The sequence below is a fragment of the Dothidotthia symphoricarpi genome, assembly GCF_010015815.1.
Source record: "Dothidotthia symphoricarpi CBS 119687 unplaced genomic scaffold P153scaffold_3, whole genome shotgun sequence".
NCBI classification, from domain to species: domain Eukaryota; kingdom Fungi; phylum Ascomycota; class Dothideomycetes; order Pleosporales; family Dothidotthiaceae; genus Dothidotthia; species Dothidotthia symphoricarpi.
Window position 1 is genome coordinate 1,657,854 of NW_022985010.1, and position 12,801 is coordinate 1,670,654.

Sequence of the window (12,801 nt, forward strand, 5' to 3'; positions counted from 1 at the left end):
CTCTAGACAGTCGGCCACATTGACATCGATTCAAATTCTGCATCACATTGGCCTCAAACACGCAAATTTTATGTCTTTGAACAACAAATCAGATTGTGTACTGAGTGGGCCATTGATAAGCAATCATTAAGAGAACGAGTCTATCTTTCCTTTCCTCCAGCCGGGACGATCAAACCTTGAAGCTTGCTGTTCAAAACGCGCAAAGATTCTCGAAGATATGCATGGAAAGTACTGCTCACTTCTCTCCCTTGCACGGAACGATCTTTTCGCTGCTCCAGCAAGCTTAGTACAATTCCAAAGCATTGAAGCTCACACAGCAACAGCTGTGCACTCATTCGTGTCTCCGCCACTCGGTCCAATTGGAACTGACCCATGACAATAGGCGTCATCAACACCAGCTCAGAAGTTGAAGTCGACCGTAATTCTGGAAGCTCAGATATGCTTTCCAAGACACTAAAGTACCATGCCAGAATCTTGGACATTGCTGTGGCCACCAAAAAGCATACGTTTGCGTCCTGCACACAGTACGTACAGGGCTTACTCAACACTTGCTCTATGTCCTTCAGAGCTGCTCTGTTCGCTCCTAGAACAATACTGCTTGAGGTTGCTCTCTTGTCTGCTAGACCACCGATCGTCCGATTTGCGGATCCGACGTGACAAAGAGCACTCAGAATACGTAGTGTTTGATCTGTACATGTTGCTCCCATACAGGGTTCATCTTGACAAAGACGGGGTGGTATACAAGAAAGCATTGTTGGTTCGGGAAGTAGAATTGTCTTGTTTTCAGCGTTATTCGACAGTGTGACACAGGATTCGTCGTCGATACCACGGAATATCGAAGGGTGCGGCTCAACATCTACGTACGAGATGTTGCTTGTGCACCAAAGATCCGGGTCGAATCCAATGTCTTGAGATAATGGACTGGTAAAGCTTGGGGAGGCCGTGACGCCATGGAGGAGATCTGCATCGTACCAAGTATACGTTGGCAGATGCTGTTTCGTCGCCCTTGGTTTCCCTCTACGTTTCGAGCGGTCATATACACATTCGAAGTCGTGCGATTCGCATCGTCGACAGGTAGGCTTTTGCTTCTCACATCGGACTTTCGACAGAGCACACTCTTTACAGGTTGAGCGGAGCTTTGCAGTCGGAACAAACGAGGAATCCAAATTTGCCATGCTTTGGATGACGATTGTAGCGTGAAACGATGTAAGATGAGACGATACCGATTGATTGTCTCCGCTCAGGTGTCACACACTGATATAGTAGTTTTCAAAATACCTTGATCACCCCGTGACTTGCGTATCGGCCGATTGGTTGAATGCCTGGTTATGACGTGTCTAGTAAAGTTAATTATCGATTGATTATTAAGCTCTATCACGTGATCTTGGGGCTAGAATTACCATCTTTTGAATCAGCCTTAACGTTTTAACTTGTTGTAATTGCTTAAACTAAGGCATTTAAGGTAGTAACAATGTAGCTATGAGTTGTTACGACGTACAGCTTTTAAGTGAATTGATTATTCAGTCTCCTTTACACAGCGCTGCCAATCTAGAGATCCGGATATCCAGCCGATAGGCTGATACGCAAGTCACGGGGTGATCAAGGTATTTTGAAAACTACCCATAACTGTGAAATTCTCCAAATTGTTTATCCAACTACGCCGCTCTATCGCATCAGCCACATTTAAACCCTTGCAATTCATTGAACATAGTGTGCAGACGCAAGTTGCATGTTCGTAGGCGCTTACTCAAGGATCCACGCTTGGATCTTGGCGAACACCTTGCATCGTCCCGATTTATAGAGGAAAAATGTCATGGGAACGGTCCGCCCCGCCTAGGTTCCAAGTTCGTGTGTCCCAAACCCGACAATGGTGACCCGCGTATGGAGCTTTTTCGGCGAGAAAGCGGCGCAGCATGAGCGATCCCAGCAACCGCTGACATCAGAGAAGACTCATTTGTATAGCGCTAATTTCCTCCAATGCAAGAACAAAGTTCACTCGATGTAACCTGCACTACCTAGTTCCAATTTTTCCACCATCCGGAGTCGCAGCCTCGGTCGAGGGTGTTCGCATCTTCGCGGCAAAGATTGAGCGTGCTTACGCGGCAATGACCCTGTTCCTCGCATTACCACAGATCTCTTGATAGGCAGAATCTCTTTGATAGGCAACCACCGTCGAGAGAATCGGGCTACTGAAGAAGCATGAACGGGAAGTTCCTTCTTTCGTGTCTTTCCGCGGCTCGTTGGAATCCGCATAAGACAGCTGCACGATGCGATGTAACATGCACCGAAGGATTTCGCCAAACTGATCCAGATAACCGGCTCCGCGCTCCAACCTATTGAAGGACCAAGCCTAGATTTCGTAACTAGCCGGAAAAAGTCATTTAGTTCTTATCTCATCACAAGTCTGATGTGAGACGAGTGTGGCGGTGTTCTCGCGACGTCACATGATCTGCGTCCTTGCCACCGCACAGCTAGTTTTACATTTCTGATGCTATTTTGTGAATAAATACGCTAAGTTTGCACTCGGCGTACGCTCGCACATCGTCGGTATGCGACCAGCCAATGATATCAATAATAGCTCAAGCGCTCGGCGAGTATTCGAGCATGATCATGCATAATGAGGTACTTGGTAATTGAACTCTCGAGTCATGGACTAAAACTACAGCAAAGAAGTCTGTGGTACGTGCCGTATGAAGCGTCTGGTAACCAAATAGAGGTAGCTATTGCGAAACGTCACCTGCCACTGAGTGCAAAAAGAGTACCCCAGACGTCTTATGAGAATTTTAAGGCCCGATCGTTCGTTGCTATCAGCTGACTGTACGACAGGACAAGGCTCCGATCTCCTGTACGCCTCGCATTACATCCCTCACCTCTCTAGAAACGCTTTTTCGTGCCATCATGATGAAAACGGGGTTTGTTGTCAGGATGCCGAATCCCCACCTTTCGTATAAGACTGCCCTCTTATCCATTTTCCTTCTGTAGCAAGTCTTCCAAATCCTATTCCATCCTTTCCGTGGCATACTCAATCCAGTCACAATATGTTGGTCGACCTACCACCCGAAATCTTACAACGAATCTGCAACCTACTACCCTCCGCATCGGCACTGAGCTTTCTTCTCACCTCTCGTTACATCAATCAAACTTGTGATGAGTGGAAGGTCTGGCGTGTTTGGCGCGATATCCTGCAGGAACCATACGAAGGAGCTCGTTTCTTTAGTTGCAATGCACCGGTACAACAAAATGGACGAGCTTCTCCATACTTCGGAGGCGAAATCCCGCTAGTACAAGATGCATATTTCGGAGCTGGAATCCCACTCGAAATGGACCTTGATGCTGGGCGAAGGCTTCCTCGACTCTAGTTGCGTTGATGGTCTTCGAGTTGTTGTTCACTTCCAACCTGGAAGTCTGAGCGCATCCACATATACCTCCGCTCGAAACCAGGCTGAACTCCTCGATACCTGTTGACCGCTGCTGTCGAATGATGGGTCATGGTCTTCGCGAGGAGATCACCAAAGGCGATGGTCCTGGAAGCCCCTACATCTACCAACCAGCACTAGCAATCGCTTTGACTTGGCATAGCTTGTTCTGCTTTATGGTCCGTTGGAAACATTTGGTATCTTGGTGCGGAAGCCCTGTTCCAGAGCCGGTCAAACTCCCTTCTTGATGGCCATAAGAATATATATCTGAAGTCATGGCATGTATGGTAATGGGACAAGGACCTTCTCAGCTGAGGGTTGATGCATACCAGAGTTCAGAATAACTTTATTTGAATCACAAATTTCAATGTTTTCCAATCTTTCTCAATCGATGCATTCCATACTATTTTCTAGCCTTGCATATGGAAATTCGCAGCGACCCAGCATATCATCATTGACGAGAGGTTTGCTCTACCTTGTGACGGGCCAACTTTACTGTTTGACAAGCGTGAGCCTATAGTTCAATGGGTATGAGGATAGCTATGTTAATCTACGGCACGTATAGTATCGGGATGTAGTATTCTCGATCGAAGAGATGGCGCAGGTGAATGTTTCAGTTCTTTGATTGATTTGCGAGATCTACAGATGCTTGATATAATGTTAAATCAGGCTAGTGGTTCATTCTCTCGTACTCAACAAACAGCTAAGTACCCAGTACAAACACAATCTCTACCTGTTCCGACGGCTAGGAAGGGGAATTGCCAGCTTGAAGCCAGAAAACAGGCCTGTAGGATCAACCGCCTTCTTAATCTTCTGGAGCTTGGCAAAATTGGCGCCGTACAGTCTCGCGCTCCAGTCAGCGACAGACAACTCGGAATCGACATAGTTGGCAAAGCTTCTCAGGGAAGCGGATTTCTTCAACGCATCTCCGAAAGGCTTCATGAGGTTCTGCATGTAGGCCACGCCGTTGCTAGGCCAGGCAGTACCAGCAGCCACACCATCTACGCGCACCAACCAAAGGTTCTTGCCGTGGGCATAGCTCGTATCGGAGTCCTTGACGTTGCGGTTGACACCGCCCCACAGGTCCAAGAAACCAGTACCATTGAGGTCGGTGCGATCGAGGGAGCGGTAGCTAGTGAATAGTGCCTTTGCTTGGGCCAGTGTAAGCGGGTGATCGCTTGTAGTGGTCCACGACTGCACCAGGGAAGCACGCCCACCGAGCGCGCCGCCCGTGGCGAGGTTCATTCCAGGACCAGTGCCGGCCACTTCTGAATCCCAAAATGTAGGAAGAACAGTCTTGGTCAGATTGACAGTGGGAGTGATAGTGCGTAGCGAAGTGATAAGGGGTGCAAACGCTTTGTCGAACGCAGCTTCTTCGCCGTAGAAGAATCCCGCCGATGCGTAGTTCGCAAGCGCGAAGCGGAGGGAGAGTGCGTCAGGAGCCTGGCCGCCAGTGGACCATTTCTGAATGGCAAGCAGGGATGCAGCCGCGGTGTTGACATCAACGTCGCCTAAAGCGAGCGAGTAACTTACCGCTCCGTCAAGAGGAACACTAAACGTCTTTGTAGTAGCCGATAGTACAACACCGAAGCTGGCTCCAGCACCTTTCGCAGCCCACAACAGGTCTGAACCAAGTCCGGCGGTGACGATCGTTCCATTAGCTAGCATGTATTCCACAGAAACGAGGTTGTCGACCGGCGTGCCAAAGACTCTCGACGTGGTGCCAAAGCCGCCGCCCATAGAGCTGCCTACTAGCCCAACATGAGACCCTCGCACGTGAGGAAAGTGTCGCTTGTGGCCATCCCAGAGAAACTTGGCCGCTGGTCCGACATTGACTCCACCGCCAAACTTCAGCTCGTTGGTGGCTGCATCGAAGCTCATGTCCGTAAAAGCCGCCATGTTGATGACAAGGTTACCTGGATTGCCATAACTGGAACCCTGGAAGGAGTGTCCGCGGCCAACGACTGAGACTTTGACTGTAGACTTACGAGCGCAGCCCAGAGCGAGAGCTACCTCGTCCTTGTTCTCGGGGAATGCAACAGCGACAGGCTGCCGAGGAAGACGGAATTGAAAAGCGGCTGTATCGTTGGTCCATGTGTTGTCCGTAGAAATCGTTGATTGTACTCCAGCCTCAGTCAGACAAGAGTGAACAACGTTTGCTGCTGCAGTCTGACCCAACACGAGAGAGGGAGCAAGGCAGAGCAGAACAGCCAGGATTTGTTGTTTGTAAGAGTGTAAGGACGGCATCTTGAAGCAAAGATTGACGAAGGAGTGACTAAGTGAACGATGGTTGATGATGTGGGCAATTTCTATGGCATATCGCCATCAACCTTTATACCACGACGAGATCAAAATTGAGGACCTCATCTAAAACAGCCGTACCTCCGACTGCCATGTTTGCCTTGACGATGTTGGATTGAGGCAGCAAGGATCCTGGCTAGGCTCGGTCCATCTCGGTGTACAGCCCTGGATAGATCTTGGCTGCTCAAACACCTTCTAGAGTAGGAAAACTATGCTTGATAACACTCATATCAGCATCGCAATACCCGTGCCATGACCTAGTCCGCTCGTTGTGACCGCGATATCCTAAGGATTGGCTTCTTTCGATCTAGGCAGTCAATCCTTCTCAAGGTCGACATGCCTCTTGCAGCGTCGCAGTCGGCCCTTTTCGAGAAAGCAAATTACTGGAGCATCTGGGCGTCGATTCAAGTAAATCATTACCAAGCCACACTTCCGCCAATTGATGTGCTTTGAGCAGATTATTGTTGCAGGTCTGCGCTTCGTTTCGGGTAGAAAGTGTACAAAGTATTTTTGAGTCGGCACTTCGATGAGCGCACGTTGGATGGGTTGCTAGGCTCTTTGCGTTTTCTAGAAGCCTCCTGTAGATAGTGGCTTGCGCCTTGATACATTACAGATCTTCCTTGTAAAGGATTTCCTACTAGTTCTCAAGTTATAGATACCTAGGATTGTGCGGACCCGTTTCCATACCAATCAACAGTGAAGAAAAGGTCGAGTCCGCTCCGCTCCGCTCCGTCTTAACCAATCAAAATCGTACGAAGATCAGGGGTAGTTGATAGCTTTAACGGCTTCGACACTTGCTCCGACCAACCAGTTACTAAGTCGAGACAATCAACGGTCTTACTAACGATATTTTCTAACGTCAGATGTGACCAATGCACACACTAACAAGGTGCCATTTACCAAGAACAGTACATTGTTCTAAACCCTCATCGCTACCGGCGTGGTCTAACATAGATAGCATAGCAGCTTCATCGCATCATATGTTAGTGTTGTAGTGTGCGTTGTTGTGCAGACATCCTACCGATATGCAACTAGGCCAAACACGACTCAGCTCAAAAGTCACATCGTTTTGGTAGTTGGTTGTCCAGCAGTACCCAGTATCAGCGTCTCAGTGCACTATCTGTGTTGCGATGGTTATAAACAAGTATCCAACCTGCCGAGGTCGTGACGTAGGTTGGTGGCCTTAGCGTGGCGACAGTCGGCGTCATTTGGATGTATCGCGACGAAGGTTTTACCAAGCACAGCATTTCATTGAGTTTTGACTTATCATTCTCTGTTTATCGTCGTGTAGGGTTAGGGCACACATCATGCCAGAATTCCACCAGGACCTGGCGACGCTATGCGCGCTATGCGAGCAGTACACACAACTATTCGTCAAAAACGACTTTGACACGTCCAAATATCTTTCCAACCCTTCTGATCGATGGATTCGAGACGATGAAGCAGATCACCAATTCACCGGCGTAGCGTTCCAGCATCATGGAAATCTCCAGGCGTTGAGGGCGAGCGGAGAGAGCTGCCAATTATGCCGCCTGATCCTAGACGACTTTGCCGATGAAGAATTAGAATCTTGCGATGGAAGTCTATGGCTTTGCCCCTTTTCACAACCAGGTACTCAAACTCTAACTGTGCGAAAACAGAGTGCCTTACTAATATTGATGTAGTAAGACCAAGTCTCATAAAGTTGGTTTCGCGAGGAATTGATCGGCGTCGTATCACAAGCCTTCTTTTCATGCTCTGGCTGGTTTGTTGGGCGGTCTCGCTTTTATTTTCGAAAACACGCTAAAGAGTCTAACACTTTCCTCGCACAGGTTAGGCAAACTATTTGGAGGAGTCGGTTCCTCGCCGCCTTCTCTCAGCAACTCGATTGTCGCTGGACGCATAAATACTGGAATGGCCCCCCTGAACATGACAAATGGCAATTGAGAATGATTCATTCCGAGTGGCCAGTGAAACACTCATTTCGATTCAATAAATTTGTAGAGCCTGATTCTTTGATGAACTATCAGAACCGTCACTACCACAAAGTAGCTCGAGCCATCCCCACCCGAACCTCTATCGAAGAGTTTGACTTTAAGCAATTGTTGACTCTTGTGAACGATTGCCTTCAAATACACGAAGTCTGCCGAAGCAGCAGATATACATATCCTTCACTGCCGACGCGGATTATTGATGTAGGAGATGAAGTGGATAGCCTGCCATACCTGTTATCGCCCGAAAACGAAAGCGGCAGGTATGCTGCTTTGACCCATTGTTGGGGAGGTCCGATATCGTGTACGACAACGGTAGGAACACTGCAACAAAGACAAAAAGGAATACCGTTGGGAGATATGCCAAAAACGTTTCGAGAAGCTGTAATCATGACAAGACGCCTTGGTATACGGTACTTGTGGATAGATGCTCTATGCATCATCCAAGATTCAGCCGATGACTGGACACGCGAAGCACGTCAGATGGCTGCAATCTATGCAGGTTCAGCGATTACCATCTCACCACTCAATTCCAATAGCAGTGCGGCTGGCATTTTCAACTTCCAGCCTACACCAGAGATTCAGCTTGATAACTTGTGGACCATCAGCAAGGTCCATGAGAACTTCGACGATGCTATCAGAGAGTCGCCTCTCAATAGTCGAGCATGGTGCTTACAAGAACGCCTATTTGCAACCGCAATGCTGCACGTTGGGCGGGAACAGATGTTTTTCGAATGCCTCCACTACAACGTTGGGGAAGATGGTTCACGATCTCATTGGGCAACGCAACTTCCGGCAGACCGATATGGCCCGCCATCTGTGACGGCCGACTTGCACAGGACAAGAATTACGGTGCAGACGCAATGGTTTCGTGGCGTTCATGAGCTGATCGCACATTGGTATGGCCTTGTTTATGAGTTCCAAAGGCGCAATATCACGATGGGGTCCGACAAACTTCCTGCGATCTCTGCATTAGCTGCAAGATTCCAAGAGCGCTCGGGATTCCATTATGTTGCAGGATTGTTCGAGGAACAAATTCTGCAGGGACTGTGCTGGGGCCCATACCATCCCAGACTGGTCAACTATACCACTGAAAACCCGTACCGCTCTGACAGCAAGCCTGCAATACTCACGAGGCCAACAGATCGGCGTATACCGAGTTGGAGCTGGGCATCTGTCAATGGGACAGTGCTCTTCAAATGCGTGTCGAATCCGGACCTGACCCTGGTTGAGTTTGAACCGATTGACAGGAAATGCGTCAATGACTTTGTGGAACCCAACCCAGACGTTGCAATCACACTCACTGCTAAGACTGCGCGCATGTACTATCGATTGCCCAAAGGCCGTGAGCATGTTGGTGTACTTTCTCACGGGCGAGAAGATACTGCACCTATTGTCTTTGATGGTTGTGTGTTGGATGTCAATCGTCAAACTTCTTGCGCATGTACAGTCGTTCTTATGGGATATCCTCAGTCTCAGTCCAATTATTGGAAATCAATACCTCTGACCTTGATGATATTGGAGGAAGAAGCACAAGCACCTATGTTCTCTCGTGTTGGACTCTGTACACCAGAAATAGAGAAAGAAAGCCTAGATGAGGTATTGTCAGCTTTTGAGAGACGCACAATTACTCTGATATAGTGGTTTTCGAAACACCTTGATCACACGTGATTTGCGTAGTAGCCTATCGGTTACTCTCCAGATCTCTAGACTCGCAGCGTAATACAACGCCCGTAGCAGGATTAATTAAATTAACAAACAGCGTACACTTAAGATTAATCTCTTCTACATATCTGTTATAAAAGCGCTAATTTAGGCTTTTCTAACGGAGTTGTAGGAGGGTAATTTTAGAGATACATTAATCCATCCCTAGAGGGACGTGCGTACGCTGGTAAATGGGTTCGGGGTACCCAACGACGGGTTGGGGTTGGGTCGGGGTCGCACGGACTCTAGGTTGGGGTTAGGTTAGGGTGGTCTAAGCTTAGGGTTGTAGTTAGGTAGAGGTAGTTAAAGCTTTAGGTTAAGGTTAGGTAGGGGTAGTTAAAGCTTAGGTTAGGGTTAGGTAGAGGGTACCTACGTAGGTTGCCTATAAATATATATATATATATTATATAAAGATGTATATATATTATAATAATAATATAGGTTAGTATTATATAAAAAATATAAAAATATTATTTAAACTATTTAATTATAACTATTAATTATAGTAATAGGTAGAGTAGATATACTTACGTGCTAGACGTATTAATAGGCTCTTTATATTCTCTTCTTATTTAATATTTTCTTCTTTAATAATAACTTTATATAAGTTACTTATCTACTTTACTAGAGCTAGAAGATCTAATAGATTATTAGTCTTATTATAAAGAGCCTTATATACGCTTATATCTCTATCTAAAAGGTTTATTAGCTAGTCTACCTTTTAAGAAATTAAATCCTTAAGAATTATAATTTACTAAATTATTTAACTAGATAAGTAATACCTTTAATTACTAATTATATCTTTAGTAATATTAAAAACGTGCTTAATACTAACTTAAGTAATTAGTATTACTAATATATTCTTTATAACTTAGGCTAGTTAAGGATATATACCTTTATTAGCTTTCTACTACTTTAAAATATTAAAGGAGCTATTACTTATTATATATATAGTACTAAGGTAGGCTTCTTTTTCTTAAATAGTTTAGCTATTAGGATTATTAGCTTCTTAAGTTTAAGAACTCTAACTTAAGGTAAAAAAACTACTTAGTTATAATAAAGAGGTAGAAGGCTTCTAAAACTATTTACTACCTTATTATTTTTATAGATAAAAGGTTAAGCCTAGTATAAATTTACTTTACTCTTTTTAGTTATAGTAGCTAAGGTAATTAAGAAATTATATATAATATATATATTTATCTTAAGAATTCTATAATTTATCTTATATACTTAGTTAGTATATAGCTGTAATAAGTAACTATAATAAATAGACCTTATATATTATAAGTTTTTAAGTTAGGTTAAAAATTATTACGTAGTTAAATAAGAACCTATACTCTGTATTAGTTTTTAAGTAGTACTTACTTAATTTTACCTAACCTCTTTTAGCTATAGCTTATACTACAGCTAGCTAATTAGTATTCTTTTAATTTATAATATTCTTATTAAGGTCTTCTATTATCTAGTCTAAAAAGTTAAATAGTTAATTATATATAAGCTATATATACTAGATCTATAGCTTCTAGTTTTTACTTAGAAAGCTAGTTATATTCTTAAATTACTTAAGTATCTCTATTATTAGCTTAAGGTAATACTACTTAATAGAAGATAATTAAAGGCATTTTAGATTATAAAAGTCTACTTTACTAGTATTATTTTTAGCTAAAATACTACTAGTATAAGTACCTATACTAGCCTTAAGAATAATCTCTTACCTTAGCTATTTATTAATATATCTCTACAGCTTAATTATATACTTATATATATTATAGGTAGAATTTTATCTTATCTTTACGTTATAAATAATAGATAGCTAATCTTTTACTAGAAGGTATAGCTGTATTAATATAAAGCGCTTATAATACTATAGTAAAATATTAATTATAATATAAATAGCTCTAAGCTAGTAGTTAATTAGTATATAATTAATATATATAATAAAAGGGTATATTCTTTATAAAGTAAGTTTAGAACTAATATCTATACTTTAATATCTTAGATATAGCGCCTTTATAAAGTATTAATAACTTTAGTAAAAGCAGTTAGTTTTAGATACTAGATAATATCCTAGATAATAAGGTTAATAATATAGGTAAGGTATAGAATAGTATTTTCTTATAAGCTCTAGGTAATTTTATTATCTTATAAGTTTACTTTAACTACCTAAGTAAGTATAGTATTATTACTAGTATTATTATAAGTAATAATAAGAAGCTTATACTTAGTACTAGTTTTAGAAAGTACTTTACTTACCTCTTTTACTATAGAAATACTAGTATACCTACTATATATTAGAATAAAATCTAGTAGCTTCTCTTAAAGTTTTTAATTAGTATTAATATAATACTCTTTAATAGCTAAGAAACTAAGGTAATTACTTATAAACTACCTATCTAATATAATTAAGATTTTAGTTATTATACTAAGATTATAAAGAATAGATATCCTTACTTTATAGTATTAATTATAGAAGTTATACTAGAATTTATAATAGCTAATTATTACAGCCTCTAGTTATAGGAATTAAATAAAGTAATTAAATAATAGCTGTTTAATTATTTAGAAGAATAAATTACTATTAATAACTAGCTATATAAGCTCTTTCTTAAAGTTTAAAGTAGAATATAGAGGAAAAGAATTATAAGTTCTTTTCTTACTAAGTAGAGTAGACTAATTAAGAAGTATTAATAGGTATAAGTATATAGAAATAATAGTAGACTTACAGCTTCTTAAGTTTAAATAGTTAAGTAGGTATTTTATTCTAATAGTCTTTTTAGCTAATAGGTATTAAAGTATAAGGTTACAGTTAAAGTAGTATATATATAGATAACTATTTATAGAGTCTATAGCCTTACTAAAATATAGCTATACTTAACTATAGCGTATAGTAGAGTTCTAATATAAATAACTAGTTATAGGGTTAACAGCCTATTTAGTCTTACTTTACTACTTATTTTAGGTTAAAAGTATATTTTTATTATTATTATTCTACTTTGTTACTATAGGTAAGTATTTAATAAGTTCTAGGTTTAATTTTTCTTTACCTTTAATAATTTAGGAAGTAGTTAACTTTAATATATAAAGGCTAGGTAATAGCTTATAGGATTATTAGACTTCTTAAATAGGCTTAGGTAATAGGTTAATTATATATCTAGTAGTATTAATTAATATAGTAAGAGAGAACTGTAATAGAAAGCTGTAATAAAAACTAGAATAAACTTATAGTAATCTTACTATTATATATAATCTTTACTTTAACTATAAAACTCTAAGTCTTTACTCTAATAATAATATATACTAAGGAAGTTAAACTAATTATTAAAGGTTAGTAAAATACTAAGTTAAATACCTTATAGCTAGTACTTTATATCTACTTTGCTATTAGGTTATTTTATCTAAGTTACTATTTA

General features: G+C 41.8%; 4 protein-coding genes across 4 annotated transcripts; 2 read left to right on the forward strand and 2 right to left on the reverse strand.

Moving 5' to 3' along the window:
* Positions 1 to 39: 39 nt before the first annotated feature.
* On the reverse strand, positions 40 to 1,455 carry P153DRAFT_161102 (uncharacterized protein). Its single transcript, XM_033662267.1, has 2 exons — positions 1,401 to 1,455; positions 40 to 1,337 (listed from the first exon to the last, which is right to left on the reverse strand). Exon 2 carries the CDS (start codon positions 1,173 to 1,175, stop codon positions 141 to 143), a length of 1,035 nt encoding a protein of 344 aa, XP_033528025.1. The 5' UTR covers positions 1,176 to 1,337; positions 1,401 to 1,455; the 3' UTR covers positions 40 to 140.
* Positions 1,456 to 4,145: 2,690 nt separating this feature from the next.
* Positions 4,146 to 5,663, reverse strand: P153DRAFT_373206 (Glucooligosaccharide oxidase; the record flags this gene model as incomplete). The annotated part of the gene is made up of 1 exon (XM_033669449.1): positions 4,146 to 5,663. The coding sequence occupies one exon, from the start codon at positions 5,661 to 5,663 to the stop codon at positions 4,146 to 4,148; it is 1,518 nt and encodes a 505-aa protein (XP_033528026.1).
* A 1,352-nt stretch (positions 5,664 to 7,015) lies between these two features.
* P153DRAFT_308727 (uncharacterized protein) lies at positions 7,016 to 7,526 on the forward strand. Its single transcript, XM_033664716.1, has 2 exons — positions 7,016 to 7,328; positions 7,382 to 7,526. The coding sequence occupies exons 1-2, from the start codon at positions 7,025 to 7,027 to the stop codon at positions 7,501 to 7,503; spliced, it is 426 nt and encodes a 141-aa protein (XP_033528027.1). The 5' UTR covers positions 7,016 to 7,024; the 3' UTR covers positions 7,504 to 7,526.
* Positions 7,527 to 7,714: 188 nt separating this feature from the next.
* P153DRAFT_282446 (HET-domain-containing protein) lies at positions 7,715 to 9,328 on the forward strand (the record flags this gene model as incomplete). Its single annotated transcript, XM_033663199.1, has 3 exons — positions 7,715 to 8,283; positions 8,329 to 8,506; positions 8,573 to 9,328. 3 exons carry the CDS (start codon positions 7,715 to 7,717, stop codon positions 9,326 to 9,328), a joined length of 1,503 nt encoding a protein of 500 aa, XP_033528028.1.
* Positions 9,329 to 12,801: the final 3,473 nt, after the last annotated feature.